Consider the following 25543-nt stretch of genomic DNA (forward strand, 5'->3'; position numbering starts at 1 on the left):
TTCAAGTCCACTTAGTTAGTCAATTCTATAGCCTTTATAATATCAGCAATGGATGATCCATCTCCACTACCACCTACAGTATTGACAATGGACGGACCATCCCGACTGTGATCATCTTCCCCATCTTCTCCCCGCCGTCTTTAATTTCCATCACATCCTCAAAAACTTTAGCAATCATTGTGTATATAATGAGTACCAAATAACCATGCTCAAAGGTCTCTCATAAGTCGACCATATTTAGGTCCCAACAAACTACTGAATCCTAACTCATTAACCGCTTTTCTCTTTTCCTGTGTTAACGTGGACACCATTGATTCAAAAGATTCTGGACAACATCGTGATACAAGTTGACTACTCAATTTCCTAAAGCTTTCCCCAATTCACTTCCTCTGATCACGCATCAATTAAATCGAAATTATTGATAACATATTAGCCATGCTTTAATAGTGTATCTAACAAAATTAAATCGCAAGAAATTAAAACGATAAAAACAATTTAAATTGTTTTGCACTTAACACAAAGCATAAACGAAACTAACCATATAGAGGACTGCAAAAAACTTCACCGTGCAAACGGTATGAAAGTTAAATCGCAATACATGGTAAAAAAAAACAAAAAACAAAAAACACAAATTATGCCGAAACAATCATCCAGACAATTATAATGAAATTTAAATCACAAAACATTGCAAAAAAAAAAAAAAAAAAAAGAATTATGCCGAACTAGTTATCATACAAGTATAATGAAATTGAAATCATAAAAAAGTTCCATCTGAAAAAATAATAATAATTCATTTCCCAAACAAAGTTCTTCTTATTATTTCTTTTCTTTTTTCTTTTTTTTTAAGCAAAGTCTATTATGGAAAAATTATGAACTTAACAATTGAAAAAGAGCAATTGGAACTCGTAATTTTAACAACTAATCCAAATTTTCCTTTTGCTCTCAATCTTCAGTCTCTCTGATTCAATCTTGCTGAAAAAAAATGTTCAACAATAGGGAGTCTATTTAGTGCAAAAGGAGAAGACAAATAGAGAAATTTTCATCCGTGGTCGCAATAGAGGTTCTTTTTCAGAAACCTTTCTCCTTTTCGTTGGGTTTTGTTCTTGCTCTCCGCCATTGTGTTCATCGAGTCCAACCTCAAGGCCACCACGGGCGTGGACCCTGAACAATTTAAAGTCGTGTCTGGGCCGGGCCTAAGATAGGACCCTCAGGCCTAGCACTAGCCCAGGCCCTCATCCATAAGGGCCAGTGTCGGACTCAAGCCCTTCATCTGCGTCCACATATGACGACAATTTCTGCGTCCACATATGACGACAATTTCTGTTAAAAACCTTCGTCTAATATACACCTGAATTTGGCATGTAACACCACATTAGAGGACGGTTCATAAACAAAATTGCCGTCTAATGTTTATGTTTAACGACAGTTTTTAATAGTCATAAAAGGCCGTCAACCTTTTACAATTTCGGATACAACGATGGTTCTTGTAACAGCTGTCCTATCTTAAAATGACGGTTAAAAAAAAGGTATTTCAACTAGTAGTTAAAGAAAAAAAGGTGTATTTAAAACGCTTATATAGCTTGATGTTTCCTTCAAGTTTTACAACAAGCTTTTTACGAGAGCAATGAGAACCTCAAACCGATGAAGTTAATGAAAAAGAAGATGAATATTCCTTCATCAAAAGAATTAAGTTTCAAGATAAGAACTATCAAGTAAAGGTTTTAAAAACAAGAGATTATAACAACGCAAGATGTTCTATGCTGAAATTATTTGCAATTTTTATTTTGAAGTTCAAATTAACTTTCAATAATGTAATTTAACCTTAATGCTTTAAAAAAAAATTATCCCAAAATTTCTCCTAATGCATTCTTTTAAGTACATATATGTTTCATATATCTACTATGAAAACCAAATAATAACAGCTTGCCAGATCGGGCCGTTACATATATTATGATTAAAAAAAGTTTTATAGCAAGGTTACTTAACCTATAAATGAGAAAGCCCATATATATATATACATAGTAAATAATTAGTATATATCCCTTATGGAGTTTATCTTGTAAAAATCCTAATATAATAGTGAAAGATTGTATTGTCAATTATATAACTGTTTCACTATGCGTTAATTATTGATCATGACTACGTTTCCACATTTTTTCTAAACAATAAGTCACTCACTCTCACAATTTATTTAAAAAGATCACGATTATGATCAACATTTGTTTCCCTTTCGGAACGTGTGGGCAGAGAGATTCAAACTCCACACTTCAACATGAAGATAGGTATGAAATTTGTTTTCAAGTTATGCTGCAACCCCCGGTTTTAAAAGGGCAATCAGTCACTCACTCTCACAATTTATTTAAAAAGATCACGACTATGATTAACATTTATTTCTCTTTTGGACAGAGAGATTCAAACTCCACACTTCAACATGAAGATAGATATGAAATTTCGTTTCAAGTTATGCTGCTACCCCCGGTTTTAAAAGGGCATTCATTTATCTTGGAATAGAAATTGCAAAATATTTAGCTTACTTGTCTGGTGGCAGCTGTTGAAATTTGCTTCAACAAAAGTGGCAATAAACATTTAGTATGAATAATGCCCCGGCATGCACCACATATTGTTCCCTCTAAATTTCTGCATTTTCCGTCACAGTTAAAATCATTGTCACATCTGCCATGAAAATTTTGACTTAGCTGTCCACGATCTCTCTTCGAACATGAAATTACTCCGAGTGGGGCTGCAGAAAACCAGCCAGCTGAAACAAAAATATACATTATTAATTATTATAGTCTAAATCATCTTTACTTTTAAAAAAGAAAAAGAAATTGCCTTTAAATAGAATGAATAGATAAAAAAAAAATGAACTTATTTGTGCTTGCATATGTATATTTGGAATTTAAAAAAAAAAAAAAAAAAAAAAAAAGGACTCACCGTCACTTGAAAAAAGGCTTGAGAGAAGGAGGGTGGAAATTAGTAAAACCAAGTATTTGGATGTATTTCCCATATTGTTGCAGAATGGGGATAAACTCTGATATATATATACATATATATATATATAGCATCGTACGTTGGTGTCTACTTGCTCTGAATTCTTATTTAATAATATTCCAGAAAATTATTTTTTTAAGAGAACTTCCCGAATAGTATAAATATGACTGATATAATAATTAAAGTATTGCTTTCTAATACTTCTTCTAATTAAATTGCAACTGTCTTAAAAAAAAAAAAAAAAAAAAAAAAAAGTTATAGGATTTAAAGCATTGCACACAAATTTCATTCACCATCCTCTCAAAAGTTGTGATAGTCTATAAATTCGACCAACTTACCCTTACTTATATTTCCATTAATCTTAAAAGATATTTTTGATGTAGTTTTTAAATGAACAATATGTCTATACTTGACCTTATGAATACTGCTTGCCCATACGGATCATTTCCATAATTCAGAGGCTTGTTTTTAAGAACGGGATGGTGATGGCTTCTTGAGCCTTTATCGTGATTTTCTCCATTTGGCAGCTTCTCAGTCTCACAAGTAAATTCATTTCTCTCTTTCTATGTTCTCATTGGACCTTTTGGCTGTATTTCTTTTTATAGCTTTCTGATGGCCCTTGGGGATGATGAATGATCTCAGTGTTTGGTATGAGAATTCGTGTCATGGTTTGAATCATAGTTTATGAATCGTTATAGTGTTTTTTCTCATAAAAAACACACGTAAACCGAAAATGATTCTGAAATATGGTTTTAAATCCGTGAACCAAATGTTAGTTTGAAATCTAATTCCTTCTTCTTTTGTCTATTTCTTCTTCTTCAAACATGCTAGCTAGTCCTTGCGTTTGACATTCCCCATATATAAAATAAATAAATAAATAAATAAAAAATAACATAAAAAATCTCAAGTAGTTATTTAACTATGTTTTGTATTGTTCAAAGTATAATATAACAAAAAAGATCTTGTCATGTATTCGGTACTTTAATTCTGTTGTACGCAATGGAAACTAAATTTGGTTTTATAATAAAATAAGAGAAAACAGAAATTCAAAATAACATAGAATTTACGCAGTTCGGCTCTTGGCTCAAGTCCACTAGCAGAGATGGTTAATAAATTTCACAGGAGTTGACGAAAGTTCGACAAATACCCATCACCCAAAAATGCTCACAACCCAAATTCAGAATACATCCAAAATTTCTCACACAAGAAAATGTCTTGCTAACAATTTTAATGCTAATCAAAATTGAAGGAATAAAAAACCAAGCTTCTGAAAATAGTAAAATGAAACTTACTTGAACAAAATTCCTGAATTCCTCGAGGAGAAACAAAACAAATCGTTTCTAATTTTTAGAGAATTAGAATGACAAATTGAGCCCTTATTTATAAGCTTGACAAAAAGGTTACGATTACAAAATACGGCAAGCAATCAAATTTATAAAGGAGAAAGAGGAAAATAAGCCAAGACTTGAGATGAATTAAAATTAATAGGTCAATAGTTTACATAAGTTAATAAATATGTCAAATTATTATTTTCGTCCATAATTTATCTAGTTATGAACCATAACTTGACAAGTTATTGTCCATAACTTGTCTGGCTATGAATCACAACTTGACAAGTTTGTCCATAATTTATCTGGTTATGAACCATAACTTGACAAGTTATGACCTATTACTTTCTATAACTAAAAATTGGCCTATATACTTTTTTTAAGGTTTTCATATTGGCCTATTTTCTACTATTTCTCAATTTATAAGACCGTAGAAGATAAAGGCCTTACCCCATGATCGGTGTTAGGCTCAGCTAAAGAGACAAAAATCCAACAAACTCTTGAGGATTTAAAGAAGCTACATGTAATAAGAATAAATTTGAAAGAGGAACAGCGGATAAAAATATGTTTTTGATAGCTTTTATTGACAAGGAAAATGAATACTGTCGAAACAAAAGAGAGAACTAGAAAATTTTTGTTCAGGCGCAATGAAGAAATTGATAATTTATGTAGATGCTATTTCTTTTTTAGCAGGGCTACATGTCCTCGTCGGACCTAAAAGTAGGTGAATTTTCTCCATGTAAAATGTCAATGCTCAAAAACTTGGTTAAAAAAAAATAAACAAAACAAAACAAAAGAGTAATTGGCATCATGAGTTCTTAAATTCTCTTAGATCTTATTCATTTCATCGATTCGAGTTTAGAATTTGAGTTTTGTTACAGTAAAAAATTTTCAGAAACAGTCACATCTAACTTTTCTACTACAGTAAAAAATTCTCATATAAAATCACATCTCAACTCAAATTAAAAACTCAAAACAATAAACTAAATGAGCTCTTAGTGTTAATAAAAAAATCAATGGTAAAAAGACCCATTCCATATATCTACTACAACAAAGACTTTAGATGTCACCCGAAAAGTGACGTCTAAGGCTTTAGACGTAAAAGCAATGTCTAGGTAGGCGATGTCTATAATACCACCTTAGATGTCACTTTTTAGGTTGCATCTCTATTCTCTATTTAGACAACACTTGTTAGGCAACCTCTAAAGCCCGCACATTTAAAAAACTTTTGACATTGCCTACTAAACTGGCGTTCTCTAAAGTTTAATTAAAAAAAATTTAATAAATTCAGGGAAATCGTATATCGATTTAAGATGTAATGCCAAGTAAATGAAGAGCAAATGTTGGTCGGTGCTCTGCCACATACTCGGTTACGGAGACTAGTGTCCTGCACTGGAATAAGAGATGAAGCTCCGAAGTGAGGGGACACCGGTGTGGTGGCTACTAAATACACTCTGATGCTCAAATCAGTCAAACAAGTTGGGAGCAATAAATAGTGTGACAGGAATTGGATAGGGGAATTGTTGTCACCTATTAAAAGACCATGGGGTATATATTTATAGTTTCATTGGTGGACCCGGGTTTTTTCCATGACCCACCGGCGGCCCACAAGTACATGTGTACGGCTCCACCTAGTGTCGTGACAAGTGTCGTACGTTAGTAGGAGCGTACAGTGTCCAATCAATGGTGGGGATTGAGTTGCTGTAGAAATTATCCATCGTGATGTGGATCGCTGAGCAACCATGCTCGACGACACGCCTGTAGGTATTGTGTTCGGTCTCTATCAGGGTCGTAAGTGCACCGAATAGTAGATCTGGGGATAGAGAAAAGCTCGGTGATATCAGATCCATAAACTCAACAGGGACTTGTTCGGCCGTACCACCCAAACAGTGCACGACCTGTGCTCGGCATTTGCTATCGAGCTACCAACCAACAGAAGGTATCCTCATGGTAATATATGCAATTCCATGGTTACATGACAAAATCACTTGAATAATACCAATAATATATACATACATTCATATACATATAGAAACTCAGCTTATAACTACAGACAACCTTAAACTATTTCATGGAGGAAATAACCGGAGAAAAGTTTTAACTTCAGTTCCAAATGTGTCTCAACATAATATGCCAATCCATCAAACATAGAATATTAAGTAATATGAAACAATACAATATAAAGTCATCCTATTCTTAGACTCTTTTTTTCGTTTTTTTTTTGCTCTAAATCCAATTCTTAGACTTAGAAGCATATATATAGTACCCGTTTAGTTCGCTAATTTGAGTTTTTAATTTGAGTTGAAATATAATTTTATATGAGAGCTTTTTATTCTAATAAAAAAGTTAGATATGACTATTTCTGAGAGTTTTTTACTGTAGCAAAACTTAAATTCTAAACTTGAATCGGTGAAATGAACGGGGTTATAATATATACCTATTTTTTACTACCATCATTTCAAAAAAAAAAAGTTCAAACAGTCGGGTAATCAGAAGCCAGTAGGTGGACTAAGCATCCTATTTGCTAGAATCATGATCTATACAGAGAACATAATTGATCGAAGTATGGTTTATGTATTGGGATAAAAAGGGCATTTAAACCTCAAGACTGTTTATCCCTGTGCACGTGGAAAATAATATCCGCATTCCACGTGGATTTGCGTGAAGGTCTACCACGACATCAACGGAAGGTGGTGCGAGCGGGGGTGGGTGCTCGTAACAGGGAGGGTTGCAACGTGGAGAGTTTGCGTTAGGGAATAATTTGGGGGTGACGGGGCTGGATCTGGTTGGCAAAGGGCGTGGGCTAGGCGATTGAGGGTGGGTGCATGGCGAGACTTGCGAAGGATCTCTCACTACAAATGAGGATTTGGGTAGAGCCGGAGTCGGAGCTACATCCCGTACACCGGCTGAACCCCGCCATGTTGATGCAAGCGTTATGGATCACCACCGTGGCCAGAGAGAATGCAGCTCCCCTACTCCTTTGGCTTGCTCATTCACAATCTCCCTCTCGGAGCCATGTCTCTTTATTTCAAATTTTTTTAAAAAATATTGAGGTTAGATTTCATATCTCATCTCTCACCGATACGTGGCAATTTAGACTCCAGTTTGACACTAGATAAGTCACTGCAACTCTCCAAATAGCCTAAAATGACTCATCAATCAGTAACTCTAACTGTCAATCATACAAGTCGATACTTAACCTTAGGCATCAAGTCACGAGAGAATATCCTCAAAACATTTCTTAAACAAGAATGGGCAACCGAATCAGCCTGAAAAAGAAAGGAATCACCCAGTCAAGCTAGAGGAATCAAGGAAGAAAAAGGTTAATGACTGACTTAGGCCGCAAGTAACACGATCATTGCACGAATTTGATTGCCCTCCACATAAAGAAACTAAATTATCAACCGCACAATAAAGAGGCATAATCAACTCGTAATGGCAACAAACCACGTCTGACCAGTCAATGAGAAGAGAATCTGTTAAGAAAGTCAAATATCACTCAAAAATGAAAATAAAGATCACAAATTGAAGGCCTAATCGCCCAAAGAAATGGGAAGCAATTACGGAGCCTCATCAACTATAAATACAAGAGATTTAAACATCCTCAAGGGATCGTTCAGCATCACTAAAGCACCCTCATCCACTTCCAGCATACTTTACGCTTTATTTTTGTATTTTCCAGTATTCCCCTTTCTCTCTTATCCTATTATTCTCTCATCAACTCATTATAACACTATTCAGCAAATATAATGAAACTACTGGAGCCCGACAGAGACATAACTCTCATTAACAGGCGAAGCTCTATTAATCTCTTTATCTCTTTACTGTTTTATTTTTATTTCTCGTTCACTATCACTCTCATTAACACAGCAGATCAATCTCTTCAATTGACAACTCTAAACTTAGCCATGGGCCTTGATCTCATTAATCGTAAATTTTATCGTCTACAAAAAGGAAAAAAAAAAAGAAAAAAAAAAAAAAGAGAAGTGATGTGAATGGTGTTGGAGTCATGCCAGAGAGGCACCAGGATCTGACCAATGGGTAGCGACCAACGTTGAGGTGGGGTCGGGATAGGCACTAACATTAGGTTGATGGATAGGTAGCAACAACATGGTCCTTGCTCGTAGGACCGATCTCGGCGATACACTACAAGAATGGAGCAATATAGTGACGACACTTATATTAGCAACGACATAAGTGACCGCTATAAGTTGCTCTATGTGACGACATGAGCATTACGCCCGTAAGTAACGCGCCAAAAAACAGTTTAACAACGATATAAATCGTTGCTAAAAGTTTACCACAAATTATTGGCGCCGGCTAAACAGTTTTATTTGCCAGCTTGCCTAATTCCATCATCGATCTGGCCCCTTGGCCTGACCCCAAGGCTGTTCCAATGTTGAATAATTACAGAAGCACAACAGAATGAGTTTTTAAAATTTTTCATGAACTTCACAATCGTTAACTCATGTTTCTATATAAATTTATTGTAGTTGACTCAACATACCTTATTTCGAAAGACGTCATGAAAAAAAATAAATAAATAAATAAACCACCCAAGCTGCCTATCATGCTCCCCTTATAACCACCATAAAATATATATTCATCAGACAACTTCAGTGGAAATTACTAACTCCATAAAGAGCTACAAATTTTTAACATTTTAGTATACTCATGAATCATTATATAAAGATCCATACTTTCATATGACTTGATCAACTTATTGAAATTCATCAAACCATTGGTGCTGCACATAAATTGCCTCATAATCCTAATAATATGAACGACAATGATAAAGATAATTACGACATTCTAGTACTTCTCAGCAAGATATTCTTCTCCAATTCTGTACCGCAAGCCGAGATTATAAGTGGTATAGTATATAAAATTTCATTGGAGCTCTTCCCATGAATCTTCTTGCACTCGTAATACAATACCGTGTGAGAGATCAAGGAAAACACTATAGCGACTGAGCTGATGGATTGAAAGATAAAAAATAGAAGAAAAACTTCTGCTAAGTCTGATCTGTTAAAGTTTTCTTCCAATTTCAAATATGGCGTGAAAGAAGCAGGTAAAATTTCAAGAAGGAGATTCAGGAGAAACCCTTTTAACATGAAGCCCTTGAGAATCTCTGAGGCTCTTTTAAGCGCCTCAATCCCGCCCTTTTCTTTAAGTACCGACACAACCAGTGCTAGATTCCAGACAACGTATATGTAATAAATACATAAAATTGGAGCAGTGGTGACTACTGAGATTGTGATCCATAACAAAATTAGGGATCGAGGATTAATGGTCGGGTATAGAAATAGTAATGCCAAAACGAAAAAAGCGTAGACTAGACCGAGCAAGGCGGCGTAGAACGAAGTAAGAAGTGTTCTTTTCCATGATTTAACTACCATTGTAAGAAATTTCTTGACATGTAACCCTTTTGCACTAGAGTTTGTTGTTGACGCCAATATTATGGTGGTTGCAAAGAACAAGGAGACCAAACTGTTGGCGATAAGGACGACAAATTTCACTCCAAAAAAGGGCTTGAGAGTCATTTTTACAAGAGTAAAAAGGTAAAAGAAATAATTGGCATATGGAGAATCATCCAAATTATTAATATCAAGTGGCGGAACAGTGGTTTTGTTGGTCGGAAAATTTGCGACCGATGGTGTGGCGGAGAAGAGATTTGGGAAGGACAGGATGGAGTTTAGGAAGATGTGGAATAGGGTCATGGAGGATATTAGCTTCCAATTTCTGAAGCAAATTTTGAAGCTTTCCCCAAGGATTTGGAACAAGCCAGAAAGAATTTTAATGAAGCCCATTATCAAGAATTGGAGATTGAAATCGATGTTATATTGAGATGCTTAATTGATTTCTTTGATTCTGTTCTTGAAAGAGGATTTTCTTGAGATATGATATTTAAATGGTTGTTTCTATAGCGTGATAATTTGAGAAAGAGACTTGTTAAGTGTGAAATGAACCGCGTAGAACTGCGCGTTCATATTTGATAACAAATGTTTCCCACGAGCTAATGAATGCGTTCTTCAGAGCGTTCACAAAATCAACCAAAATCATAAAATCAAAATATTATTTTGTTAGATCAATACAAATTTATGTGAAGATTGCTGCAGCTCTGCCAGCCACAAATTTTTGTGGACCCAGGTATTATCTCTTATCAATCGCAGCATTCACCGAGCTCTTTCAGCTTTTTAAACTTCTATACTTATAAGGATCGAGTATATTAATATGTAGTCCGTTTATCTTAAGGTACAATATATCACATTAAAATTATAAAAAAATGTCTTTGTATCGTATCAATCCGGAAAATGCAACATTTTTTCATTTGTGTGTTCACGTAACACTCAATAAAAATATAATCTACTATTACGTTACATGTAACTTATTATAGTGTTACCATGTTACACTAAAAAGTTGTAAGTCCATATAAAAAATGTTACACATGTCTCACCGTACAACCGTCGGACTTAAGACCATACCTAAAATTATATGAGAGAGTAAAAATAAAATGCAAGTTTAAGTATCGGTTTTTATTTTTTTTTTATTTTTTATCCCACCACAAAATTCTATTATATTTTATGGTAGGGTATTCATATTAATATTGTTAATTTGTAAACTTTTATGCTTCCCTCTCTTTGTTCGAATTTTTTTTTTTTTTTTTTTTTTTTTTTTTTTTTTTTTTTTTTTTTGAATTTTTTTTTTTTTTTTTTTTTTTTTTTTTTTTTTTTTTTTTTCATCTGCTGCCTAACCACTGGAGATGGCTAATTCCCTCCTTTTTTTTGCTCAATTTTTTTTTCCCCCGATTGTTTGACTTGTGGGTTTTTGTTTCTATAAGCAACCAATCTCAATAAAATTGATAATTAAGAAAATTTCTGGGTTGTTTCCTTTATCTAGTGCAATGTCTCTTTTCAATTATTTTCTGGATATAAAGTATAGCAGTTGGTGGGGCAGCTGATAGTAACAAATAATAGAGGTTCTCTTGACTCTTTACCTGTCTAAGTCTCTTGCTAGTTGATATATATGGAGGAGATATCCCATGCGTTTCTCATGTACTAATTGACCATTACCTGATTTAAAGCTCATGCTTTCGTATAAAACAAAATAAAATAAAAATAAAAATAAGATGAAAGAGGATTGAGACCATTGTTTGGTTTAGTTAAGAAAAGTCGACTTTTAACGATTGTCTTTAACCTGCGCTGACACAAAACAATGTTTATCTAGATCACGAGTAAATCTGAAGCTTCATTTCCTGCACCGAATCAAATTGCAGACAAAATCGCCAAGTCATTTTCAACTTGGTCCAATTGTTCCCAAGTCATGTACTCTTGGATATCAATTGCCTCTCTTTGGTTGTCACAAACTAGAACTGGGGGGATCCACCAGAAATGCCAATATGATTTTGACTAGACCCACAACCCACTTATTGGTATTGCGGCCTGGAAACATCCTAAAACTCTAAACAATATCTTAAAAGGCAGAAACTAATTAAGAATCCGCACTTTTAGTAACAATCTTCAATAAAAACCCACGTTAAAAGCCACCCTAAATGATAATCATGATAATTAGTATTTGACGATTTTCGTACCTTCGAGATCAAAGAGCTAGTCACATTTTCTTTTTACCAAGCTTTGAAAGATTAGCCAAAAAGCTCAACGTAACAAGAAATTATTCAGTAGATCAGGTGTATCACGTTATTTTGATGATGTGGTACACTCAGCCAATAAAACTTTAACGTTTGGATGGTTAATCTATGTCAGCTTTTTGAAATTAGGTTTCTTTTTCCTAATGTGCATTGCATTAATTCTACAATTGAATTCTCATAATTATTCTATCTAAATCCCTTTTAATAATATTTAAATTAAATGATTTAACTTTTAGTATTAAAATATTATTCTATACATTCACTAGTAGAAATCTCGTATTTAATGACCGTTAATAAACATCGTTAAAATATTAGACGACGATTAGAAGAACCATCGTCTAATCGCGAGCGTTAAATGTCTGTGGATAACGACGGTTTTTTCCGTCATTAAAAATGACATTAGACGACGGTTTTTTTAGTAAACCGTCATCTAATCTCGTCAAAAATAGAGTTGGCACGTATTTTAGACGACGATTTTTTATAAAATTGTCGTCTGATGTTGAGATCTAACGGCAGTTTTATGAAAAAACCGTCATTATATGTTCTTCCCATATAAAAAAAATCGTGCATTTTTTTTTGTTAGTCCCATGAGTTGGTCTATTAATCCTGTGTGTTGTCAGCTATTAAACTTCTAAATAAAAATGAATTATAAATATTAAATAATACATCAATGAATGTAGTTTATGATTAATATTACAACAACATATTAATTAAATGTTCATATAAATTACAACAACATATAGTTTATCATTTTTTTCTCTTTCTATTATTTTCAACACATGTCCATTCAACATCTAAACGAACAAGGTTTGAATTATCATCATCAAAAACATCAACCTCGGCAACAGGTGCCAAGCCTCTACTCACCGATGGAATGTCGTCGACCCTCTTATCATGATGCCAAGTTAAATTTTTAATATGTTCCGGATTTCAATATAATTGTTTTAATCTTGGTTCGATCGGAGATTCGGAATGTACCATAACACCTTCACCGGCACACATTTTCTCCCGTTAGACGGTTTCTTACCTTTCTTCCACCTAGACTCGTGGCACATCGAACACTTATCCAAGTCTTCACACTATTTCTGATATAGCACACAATCATTTGAACATGCATGTATTTTCTCATGTTCCATCCTCATCTCAACGTCTTCTTTGCCTCGTACATAAAACCCAACACTTAATTATTATCCAGAAGTGTATCTTTCAGAAATTCTAAAAGTCCTATGAATCTTGCATTTGATCACCCAACTAACGCCTTCAAGTTCCTCAATCTAATTAATCTAGACAATTTGATATACTTCTTACACCCGCTATACCATGCTATCTCCGCATCATCCATCATCTTCTCAAATAACTCCTATCAGTGCACAAATTCTTCCTCCACATTATTAATCATATCAACCATGTTACTTCCATCATCTTCACGATCAATATCAACGTCATTGCTCTCAATTCCCCTAACCGTCAAAGATGAATTTGGAACCTCTTGACCATGCAATATGCATGTTTGATGAGTCCGATCAATGTCATATTGGAACAAATAGAATCTAAGATCATGCATTGATTGTTTTCTAATATTGCCACATTGCACACATGAACAATGAATCATATTCCCTTCCATTGTATTCCTTGCAAAGGAAATAAATTCTTCAACCCCTTTTTCATATTCATTACTCAACCTATTTGCAAACATCTATTTTCTATCCATTGCTATACAACAAAACCAAAAAATAAATATTTCACTAACCCAAACACGTAAATTATAGCCCATTTCTAACAAATCAAGATAAACAATAAAAACCCAACATCCATAAAACGTAAACCACAAAACCTAAACAAATTTCACCATCAACCTAACAAATTCAAGACAAACAACAAAAACCCAACATCTATAATTTTCAAAACTATAAGACTTAAACAAATTTCATCATCTACCTAACAAAATTTTATCAAAAGACATAAACCCAACATCCATATCACTCAAATTATATAAAAAAGAGAAGATTAATGAAATTTACTTGAGGTTCTTCGCGGATTTGTGGACAAGATGGCACCAGTCTGCGTTTTGATTTTCGAGTGAATTTTCACGACATGAAAGTTCAATAGAGTTTAAAAATAAAATTAGATGACAATTTCTACGGAAACCGTCATTATATATGTGAACATTAAACGATGATTTTTATAAAAGCTATCGTCTATACCCGCCAGCTTGGAAGTTAAGTTTTTAAGTACACTTTAGACGACAGTATCTCTATAAACCGTCATCTTATAATAGTCGTTAAATGTCAAGCTTTTTATAGTGATTTATTTTAATATGCTTTTGGACGAGACTTGCTATGTGTATATATATATATATATGTATATATATATATATATATAGGCCTTGTTCATTTCACCCATTCGAGTTTAGAATTCGAGTTCTGCTACAGTAAAAAGCTCTCAGAAACAGTCACGTCTAACTTTTTTCTTACAGTAAAAAACTCTTACATAAAGTCACATCTTACTCTAATTAAAAACTCAAATCGGTGACTAAATGAGCCCATATATGACACAGCTAGCTCTAATGTTTTCTAACAATGGGAGAAGTGAAAGACGACAACAGATGAGCACCGAGCCAGTGTATAATTCACAATAGGAGAAGTGGATGAGAGTTGATTCTATTGAAGGAGCATTAATTATTCTATTTTAGCAGCTTATAAAACGTTGAAGTGGGAGAAGTGCACTGATTATATTTTAGCAACTTAAATTTTCTTTGAGAATTTGGGTATGATTCGTGTGGACTATCGTGTATATATTTTGTCATTTGGTTTTCTTGTTGCTGTTTTGTTTAATCTTGTGCCCTCTACCCATGAGAAGCACGTCCAACACTATTGCATTCACACAAAAAAATAGCAAGTGCTGTACAAAAGAACCACGCCAAGTAAACGAAACAACAGAGTAAATAAAACATCCAAGTAAAGTAAGGTCCCGTTCATTTTACTGATTCGAGTTTAGAATTTAAATTTTATTATAGTAAAAAGTTTTCAGAAACAGTCACATCTAACTTTTTTGCTACAGTAAAAAACTTCACATAAAGTCATATCTCAACTCGAATTAAAAATATAAATCAGCAAACTAAACGGACCCTAAATGTGTACAATAATATTTTAAACTAAGAACAAAATTACTTAAAGTTACATAATTTATAAAAAGGGATTTTGATGGGAGTAAATTCTATTCTACAATTAATGCAATACACATTAAGAAAGAGAAACCAAATTACATTTTTAAAATGACGTGATACACTCAGTCTATTAAATAATTCTTTCTAAGTAATTACATCTAATTATGAGCAATTGCATATTACTCATTAATTTTGGAATTCTTACCAACCAATCCTTTTGCTTTCATAGTAGCTTTTAGGCTTTGCTTCAATTCTATCCAAGAGCGCCCCTCAGCACATCATTAATCATATCCTCTTTTTTGAAAAATATATAAATATATATTACAATATTATACTTTTAGAAAGATAAACTTGAAGGCGTATACCCTGCTTTAATTAACTTTATTGTTGTTTTCTTAAAGCACGAAATCACCATGTTAACCTGCATTAGTCTTTAAAAAACGAAATTAAAATAATTGAGGAGAGGAAGCAACTCGAATATCGTGGCCCGCCCCGACCCTAATGGGGTGGGTCTAACCCGCACCAAATGGTTCGTGAGGCGGGGCGGGACGGGGCGTGGGTCACCCATAACCCGCTCTGTTTAGATGTAAATAAAAAAAATCCTCAGACAAAACAAAATCATATCTGCTTGCGTTTTCTCTCTCCTCCCTTTCTTCCTCACTCCAAAAACGGTCGCCAATGCCGGCTTATTGCCTCAGTCCTCCGTCAAATCTGTCGTCGCAAGGCCCATAACTCGTTCCGTTCTCCGTTCTCGGAGCATACTCTGTCGAGGATTGATCCTTCATTCCCGTCTTCTCGCCGTCGCGTCATCATCGTCGTCACCAGGAGTCGTCCCTAGATGTCGCAATCTCGTCGGATCTGTTCGCAAGATGTCTGAGCCGATCTGTCGTCGCGAGCTTTCGGATTAGAGCAGATCCGGCCACCGGCACCGCCGAACAGAGAGAACGAGGGGGAAAAAAGTCACGAGCTCCGTCACGGTTCTACATCGCTTTGCTCCGTCGTGACGTTGAAGCCAAGAATCTTAGAGATGAGAGGAAAACAAGAATGAAAGAGAGGCAGAGAGAGAATCGAGATAGAAAAAAGAATGGAAGAGAAAATTGGAAAAGAAAAAAAAAAAAAAAAAAACTTAAAGAAAGGAAAACAAATGGGTAAAATTGACAAAGTAGCAGTTTTTTTTTTAGGGTTGCAGGGCAGGGCAGGTACCCGCCAACCCGTTGGATTTTTGAACCGCCCAGCTTACTTAGCGGGGCGGGTCATTTTGGTGTAGGTTAAAAACGGGGCGGGGGGGGCCTAAAATCTGCCCAGTCCCGCCCCCATTGACATCCATAAAGAAAAGGAAATTGAAGTGGTCAACTTTTTTTTTTTTGAAATATTTTTATGATAAACTATGACAAGTCTTTGTTTAAAACAGGTACGTTTTGTTCATGTACTATGACGAGTCTTTGTTTAAAATAGGCACATTTTATTCATGTATTTAAAATTATAATTTAAAATTATTATTTATTTATATATATATTTTTATGTGAAAAAATATTATAAAACACGAATATGATAACAAAGCAAACGCCTATAGTAGAAAGACCTTTTTTGTACCCTCTTTGTCCAATTGATGGTGTTTTCTTCATTATATTTTATTGAATAATTTAATTATTTTATAATACGTGTCATCATTTTAGTGGACAGCATTTGGAAGCTCCAAAGTCAAGATTTCCTATTTAGGCAAGAGAGTGTCGAGACTCAATTTTGGTACCAAAGCAAACGCCTAATAGAAATGCAGCGCAATGGCCTCAGACAGTCCAATTTCCTTAAACAATATGAGCATCATATCATCAACTATCACAGCAACAACAAGCTTTAAAATCCCAACTTAATTAGAATCGACTAATCATATCATCAACTATGAAAAGAAAAAAAAAATCACTTATGTCAAGAAAAAATTGTTTCCATCCCCATTTAAAAAATAATATACAGATAACCCTGGATCAATAAGACGCCACCATCTCAGATCCACTTCTTGAATCTGAACAGTAAACATCACTCACCAAACCCAAAACAAAACCATAAAATCCAAAAAAATAAAAATAAAAATAAAAATAAAAATAATGTTACACTCTCACATTTTCACTATTCTCTGCTTTAAGCCCATGCCGTCTTCTACTATCACAGTAAAAAATAGAAAAAACGACGTAACTCCACAGCACCACAGCTCCGTACAAAACGACCAACCCAATCTCGTCGCTTACTCCCGCCGCCACCCTTATCGCCGCCGCAAACGACGACATCGTCGAAGTCGTTTTCCTCGACTGATCCTGACCGTCCATCGCCTCCTCTAGCTCCCCAGAGATAAACGCCGTCGCCGAAACGGACAGCCCCGACAAAACCCACCCGCAAACCCTCCTCCCTCCCATCAGGCCCGACCCAACCCGGATCGCATCGCACCCGAATCTCTCCTCCGCGATCGACACCACGACGGCGAGGCTCATCACCGCCATCAGATAAACCTCCACAACGGATCCGACGGTCAGGATTAGTAATCTTAACGCCGGCGAAGGGAAAGCCGCGGAAAGGGTTTGGGGGACGGGGACGTACGCAAGGAAGAGCGCGTAGACGAGGATGGAGGTTGCAAGCGGGCGCTTCCACGTGGACTTGACGGCGGTGACGGCGGAGTGGAGAGTAGGCCGTTTGCCGTTGACGGCGAGGGTGACGGAGGTGACGGCGGAGACGGCGGCGAGGAGGGAGAGGGAGAAGCAGGGGAGGAGGAAGAGGGCCTTGGTGTACAGGATCGAGATGGCGTCGTCGCGGGACTCTTTCCAGACCTGACGCGCCTCGAAGCGCGTGGGGGAGAGGCTGGCGAGGGACTCGAGTTGGAGGACGTGGGAGCGGAGGCGGTGGGAGGAGAGGGAGAGGGAGAAGAGGAGGAAGGAGAGAGGGAGAGTGGTGAGGGCAAAAATGGAAAGGAAAATGCGTTTGTTTCTCAAGAAAATCTTGAGGGAATCGAGGAGGATTTTGGGGGCTTGGAGGAGGAAGCAAGAGGAGGGTGAGGATGAAGAAGAGGAAGAGGAAGGTAACGGTTCCTGTGAATGCGAAAACCCAGCGTTTATTTCGGACATTTTTTTTTTTTTTTTCCCCCAACTCCCAACTCTCAGGTCTAAGCTTTGAGCTTACCAAACCAAACTGGATCGAGAATTGGGGGAAGGTACACAGAGGAATTGGGTTCCATTAAGTCTGTAGTTTTACCAATGTACCCTTCGACATTTTACTTTTCTTTTGGGGTTCCCACTTGGACTTGAGGGTTAAAGCCTGAATAAGTTCATTTGTCAAGCTGGTGATATGTTAAACTATTCACAATATGCAAATATCTACTATATTATTTGTTTATTTTCAGTTTCCATTAAATATCTAAAAACAAAAATCCACTGCACTATACCACTATGGAGGATATTGTTTTTTTTTTTCTTTTTTTTTTTTGGTAGAATACCAAGGATATTATTAAAAATTACAAATTATATATGGTTAATGGGTTAGTGTAATGATAAAAATAGCCTTTTCTCTTCCTAAGATGCGTCTAAATGTGTGTTTAGGATTCGATATTATATCCATTTAATTCAAGACTTTTGTGTACGACGTTAAATATGTAATGGTATGAGTGAAAATCGAGCTTATTCCATAATTGTAGTTAATAAATAGTGCAATACTGAAGCACTTTGAATTACTACAATGAAAATACCCAAATTACCCCCCACTCAACCTCAAATTACCCTAGAGTATCTCTTGCTCTCTTTCTCCCTCTTCCTCCTTCTCTCTTCCTCTCTCTCTCTCTCTGAAACAAGATATTGTTCGTCGTCATCATTGGCGTCATGAGCTGAGATAGAGATGAATCATCCGGAGTCTGTAATCGTCATGAGGCGACCATCTCCTCCAACATCGTCGAGTCGAACGTCAAAGTTGCTCAAAACGGCCATTAGTGATCTTTAGAAGCGTCTCTTCTTGAAAAAATCATCTCGTTCACCCTTTGTCTCCCTAGAACGACGATTAGGGGTATCCAATCTTCATTGACGTATCTACGAGAAATCTCGCGAGACTCGCTGCTTTTTAGATTTTTTTTTTTTTTTTGCTCCTGAGGCTGTCAATTTTTAACGGTCTTACTGTATAAGATAATTTTTATAATCTTCTTAGACTCATCTCTTGGGAAAGTTTTTTTTCTTCTTTTTTTTCAATTTTCTACTCAAAATTGAGAGATTAAAAAGTACCAATAATAATATTTTAGTATATAAATTCTTTCTAGCTATGTGAGCTCCACATTCCCTAAATTTTAAAATGTTAATGGAATTGCAGGTCTTTAAAATTTATAGCAAAAGTCTTGTACCCCAATTAATTTTATAGCAAAAATCTACTTGAATCAAAATTTTAATTGAAATGGCAATCTTGTCATTAACTTCCAAAAAATTCGGATGGAACATGTGCATGACACACCACCACTCCTCAATATGTAAATTACAATGTAATTAGAGCGTATTCAATACAATACTAAGATGTGTCAATGACAAATTTAGCATATGAGTGTAAAAACAATCTCTAATGCAGTGTCATTTGTTGTGTGAAATTTATTTTATAATAAATTTATCACCAAATATAACATATGGTAAATTTAACATTTAATTACTATTAAAGCATCTTCAATGTAATGTTATAGTTGACGTGCCAATTGTAAATTTAGCATTTGAGTGTAAAAAATACTCTCCAATGTAATGTTATTTGTTATGCTAAATTTCTCATATACTACACTTTGTGGCAAATTTCTCACCAAATATAACATATGAAAAATTTAACATTTAATCGTTATTGGTTAAAATGTTTACTTTTTCATATAATCATCATAACTTTTATATTTTTTAATTATTTTAAAACTAAGAGTGTACTTTTATAACTTTCAAAACTTAATGATTATAAGTAAAAGTAAATTCGGCATTTCATATAACATTATGCATTATAATAAAAGTGAAAATAACATATCATATCATTTTTTTATGATAAATATGCAATTAACATCAACATTTACATCGGAGATTATCTTAGTTGATATATTTACTTTTTCATTTTATTATTGCAACCTTTGTACTTTTAAATTATTTTAAGATTACAAGTTCACTTTTACAACTTCAAAGCTTAGTGATTACGGTAAAAAGTAAATTTAACATTTTGAATAGTATTGGAATACAAACAACATTAAAGATGTCACCAATAGCCCAGAACCAAAATTCCCCACTCCCATTTTCCTCTCCAGCTACATTTTATAAGTTCAACTTCGACGTCATCTGCCCTAACTTCATTTTCAGGCGCCTACCTTAAAAACTTTCACGCAGTTGAAAGGTATTTTGATTCCTTTTTCCTTCTTTAAGTTTGCAATGTCTTATAGCGTTTCTTTAGATAGATTTTGATAATCAGAAACCAAAATCGAATATAATAATTTTTAAAATTTCTTGATTTTTCGTTTTTCCAATGAAACATGGTTAACATGCGATAGACATGTACGAAATTTAACCAAAGTTGATGCTTAGATCACCAACACAATTAAAAAATTTAATTAGAAGACATTTTTGCTTACAAAATAATTAGATCGGGAACCGAACTTAAAAATTCAAGGATTTTTTATGGATAGAACAAAGTGAAATAAGTGACATAAGTGACAGCTCGGAAAAGTTTATAAGAATACTTCTTTCACATTTTTTCTTCCCTCTATTTAATATTAGGATTAATCTCACTAGTACTTTCTAAATTTTGGCGTTATTCATACTTTGTCTCCTAAACTTTAAAAACTTTAACTTTACCCTTTGATCATTGAATTGTTCCAATTTAACCCCTTATGTTGTGATTTCTGTTAAAAATAAATAGAAAAAAGACAATAATACAGTCACGTTATCTTTTTGTTTGAATTTATGTTAAAAACAAACAAATAAAAACTACATGATCACATTTACCCCTTCTTTTCATCTGTTTTTTTTTTTTTTTTTTTTTTTTTTTTTAAAAAAATTAAAAAAAAAAAGTTAAAGGAAAAAAAATATGTTTTTTTTTTTTTTTTTTTTTTTTTTTACAGAAATTACAATAAAAAGAGTTAAGTGAGAACAATTTAAAATCCAATGAATAAAGTGGGAGTTTTTAAAGTTAAGAAGGTAAACTAACACTGAGCTAGTAGGAGTTTTTAACAAGGACCTAGTAGGAGTTTTTAAAGTTTAAAAGGTAAACTGATAGTGACTTAAAATTAAGAAGCATCAATGATAATAATTCTTAATTTTAAAAATGGGTAGAATTATTTCATGTTTATTACCATATATTTAGTCTAATTCATATGAGAAGACTGCAGATAACCCTATTGCTAGCAGCTAATTTAAGCTTCCTAGATAAACAACTCTAAGCCAGCAGCACACAAACAATATTCAATTTTAACCATCATCGCAGCATATCACCAATACGGGTCAACTACATGATAAGTAAATGAACTAAGATAAAGGTTACGAGTGGTAGGCTGATCGACCACTACTCATAATACACGAACCCCATTGGGAATAACTCAAAACATATTTGACCATTTTAAAGCAAAGTGAAACCACAAGTCTACAACATATTGAACACCATATGAGCCGCCAAATTTGGAGGTGGACAGCCTTCCGAGACAAAAAAAAAAAAAGTAGCTGACGGCTAAATCTCACACATCCATACTAAATCCCATGTCGGTGGATCTGAGACAGTAGGGTACAACCACAGTTCTTAGAACACGTACATTGTTTTGCTTGAATTAAAAAAAAAAAAAAATCATTGACTCAAACAGGAAATTTATAAACCACCCACCATTTTGCTCCCAATGGAACATATCATGGTACGTCAGAAAATATTGTTGCCACTGAGTTATCACAGCAGTTCGTAATAAGATAAAGACATTTATCTTCAAAATCAGAATCCATTGTTTCATAGATTCAACAACTAAGTTTTTACTACAATGTTTTTCCTCACAAATTTAAATTTCGGTGTAAACGTACAAACCACACGCGCCCAATTTTTGCTTTCTAGAGAGGTAAGGATGTTCTACCAGTTTTACCATGAAAATTGAGAACCTTCACCAAAACCATTTATGAGTCGATAAAAAACCCATTGAAATTTAGGTTGAATTGGTGATACAATTTATTGGACTTCAACAATAAATTCAATTTTGTAAAGAAAAAGGTCAAAAGGGAAAAAAGAAAAAAAAAAGGCATCTTCATAAAGATAAGTATGGCTAAAGAATATGCCAAATGTCGCATAGCATCTTCAGAAAGAACTTTCAGTGTCATAATTTTTCCCTATTTTCCAAATAATCTAAAACCTCCAACAATGGCCTACACATATCTGCCGTTAGGAAACTAACCCTCAAGGTAAGAGTCTGTCTATCAAAGAGGAAAGAGAAGAAGAAATAGCTAACAAAAGATAAAACACACATAAATACGAGCTGGAAAACTTCAAATACGAAAAAAATGAGGTCATTTAGTTCAAGAAGATCCTTCACCCTCTAGTGGGAAGTACAAACTTGTTATTGTCACTTAAAGCTCCCAAGCAGTAAAGGTAAAAGTTTTGCAAGAGTAAAGCTCTATAACCAACACACCTTGCTCTCGCTGCGTAGAGCGAAAAAACATTGAAAACTCAAAACTAGATATTGGAAATAAGTCATAGCTGGGAAGAGGGATTGCTAACGTAGAACTTATTGCCGAGTTACTCTATGCATCAACTTGGTCTAACGTGTAAGTTGTTTTTTTCAATCTAAGAGTATGTTTAGTAGGAAAGAAAAGTAGAAGAAAGGAAGAAAGTGGAAGAATTTTGGGAGGGAAAATGAAAATATAAGTTGTTTGATAGGAGAGAAAAGAAAAATGACGAGAAAATGGAGTAAAAAATAATACATGTAGACCCTACTATTTTTTTTCTTTCCACAAGTGGGCAGAAAATAGATGAAAAATTGAGACAACTCATTAAAGTGAGCAAAGTTACTAAACTACTATTTTCTCCATCAACATCCAAGCAAAAAATTTAAGGATATAAAAATAATTTACGAGTAAAATTTTTTCTTTCCTCCCAATTTAACTTCCAATACCAAACAAGTAAAGGTAAGTTCATTTTCTTTTCATCTTCTCATACCAAACAACATAAAAGAAAATCAATTTCCTTTCCATCATTACTATTTTTCATCACTTTCATATTTCCTTTTCATCCTATTTTCTTTCTTTCCGACCAAACATAGCATAAATGTTCCGATGTCTTTCTCATCTTTCCGAGCCAAAGAACACAATCCAATGATTCCTGATAGTAATAGTAGCAATGTGAAGATATTGAAACACATTCCGAACGCCTTTGGTTTAAGGATCATTCTCCATCACAAATGAAGTTAAAACAAAGAAAATATATTGTAACACTAAAAACTCTTCACCAAGTCCAAAAATAATCTTCCCCCTCTGCCTTTCCTTGTCTATAACTCTGATCCGCTATTTTCATTATTTGATTTCCAAAAATCCCATCTGCTAAAAAACTTTGAATCACTTTCTCTTTCCTTCTTGTTGGAATATGTATTAAGACATAATCTCCTAAAGACGAGCTTTTCTAAATTATTACAAATGATCAAGGATTTCTGCTCCTACAAACACTCATAAAACCTTAGACTTGGCGTCTTTTGAAATTCCATTATCAAGTTTTATATAATAATTTGCACTCAAAAGATATCTAACTATCATATCTTCACTAAGATTTGCTTCTTGACAAGATTCAAAAAGAATGGACAGTTAAACAAAAATAAGAACATTCCTTTTCTTTATCTCTGTTTCTTACAAAGAAAAAAAAAACTCTCATTTTCTCTCGACTAAGCTGTATAAACCAATAAAGCAAAAAACTTCATACTTATCAACAATCTTAAACCTAATCTCGGATTCTTTCTCATCATTTTTCATCAACTAATGTCCAAGAAAAAGGAAGAAAAGAAAATAAAAGAAACCATAAAAAAGAATACACATAACAAAAACCAAGTTTTCTTATTGAAACTTGAAACTACTATACATTCAGATTTAAAAAAAAAAAAACCCCAAAATGACACATATAATATACAATTATATCAAAATCATAAAACAAGACCAAAACTTACATCAAATTACATGCCTACAAAGCCCTGAAATCCATTGTTCGCATCGAAGCCCTACCATCTTTTCGCCTCTTCCTCAAAATCTCTCGACGACGACGAAGCCCCATCTCCCAAATCCAACCGTACACGTGTCCGACAAATCGGGCACGCCGGGGTTTTCACCAACCACGCGTCCAAACACCGCCGGTGAAAAACATGGCCGCACGCGCCGAGCGTTCTGCACCACTGGCCGTCTCTGAAAGCGTCCAAACAGACGACGCAAACGCAGTCGCTCTCGGCTGTTGTTGTTGTTGTTCCCGAGGCGAATCGGAACTGCGGAAGCCTCCGGAGGTCGCGAGAAGAGAAGGAGGAGGAGCGGGGACGGTGATGGTGGTGGCGACGGCGGCGGTGGAGGGCGCCGCCCGCTAGGAAGAAGAGGAAGATGACGGCGGCGACGCCGACGAAGAGGAAGAAGAGGGAGGTTATGAAGATCATGATTAGGGCTTTTAGGATTAGGGAGAGGAATCTCTGGTTCGGTTTCGGAGGTTCTTGATGAACCCCATGGTGGTGGTGGTGCTCGGGAGGCATTGGAGATTTTGGAGATTGGGAGGTGGGGTTTGGGAGAATTTTGCGATCTCAATGGCGGTGGAGAGTTTTTTTTAGGGGGAACTGACTTATTAGTTGCCTGTATTGTTTTGTTAGAAGGTATAATTTTGCTTTATAAAATATTTTCAAAAAGAAAAAACAATTTGTTTTCTAAGCAAGGAAAAAGTTTTCGTCGTTTTCAAATTTTTTGAAAGTAGAACCAATAGGATAATAGTGAATTTATCAGAGAAAAAAAAAAAAGAATAATAGTCAAATATCTTATTACAGTCAAAAGTCTAAACATAAACTTCGGCGTAACAATGAGATAATATTCAGAACACCGAACGTGTTTACTCAAAAGATCACTTTTCCTCCTTATTATTATTATAAAAGACCTCGTTCATTTCACTGATTTAAATTTAGAATTTGAGTTAAAAAATTCTTAAAAACAGTTATATTTAACTTTTTTACTATAGTAAAAAGTTTTCACATAAAATCACATCTTAACTCGAATTACAAACTCAAATCAACGAAATAAACGAACCCTAAATATAAATTAATTTGGAGCGCACATTTTACCTTCATAATTCATTTAAAATAACAGTTATATAAATTTTTTTTAAAGAATAAAAAAGGCATAAAAAATGATGAAAAAAGAGAAAAAATTTGAAGCAAAAGACAAAAAAAAAATATAA

General features: G+C 34.6%; 2 protein-coding genes across 2 annotated transcripts; both read right to left on the reverse strand.

The window, feature by feature from the left end:
- Window positions 1-17238: 17238 nt before the first annotated feature.
- On the reverse strand, window positions 17239-18243 carry LOC21405829. Its single transcript, XM_010104873.1, has one exon. It carries the CDS (start codon window positions 18241-18243, stop codon window positions 17239-17241), a length of 1005 nt encoding a protein of 334 aa, XP_010103175.1.
- Window positions 18244-24158: 5915 nt separating this feature from the next.
- Window positions 24159-24962, reverse strand: LOC21405830 (RING-H2 finger protein ATL56). The gene has a single exon (XM_010104874.2). The coding sequence runs from the start codon at window positions 24849-24851 to the stop codon at window positions 24339-24341; it is 513 nt and encodes a 170-aa protein (XP_010103176.1). The 5' UTR covers window positions 24852-24962; the 3' UTR covers window positions 24159-24338.
- Between the last annotated feature and the right edge of the window lie 581 nt (window positions 24963-25543).

Source organism: Morus notabilis, unplaced genomic scaffold (assembly GCF_000414095.1).
Source record: "Morus notabilis unplaced genomic scaffold, ASM41409v2 Scaffold277, whole genome shotgun sequence".
NCBI lineage: Eukaryota > Viridiplantae > Streptophyta > Magnoliopsida > Rosales > Moraceae > Morus > Morus notabilis.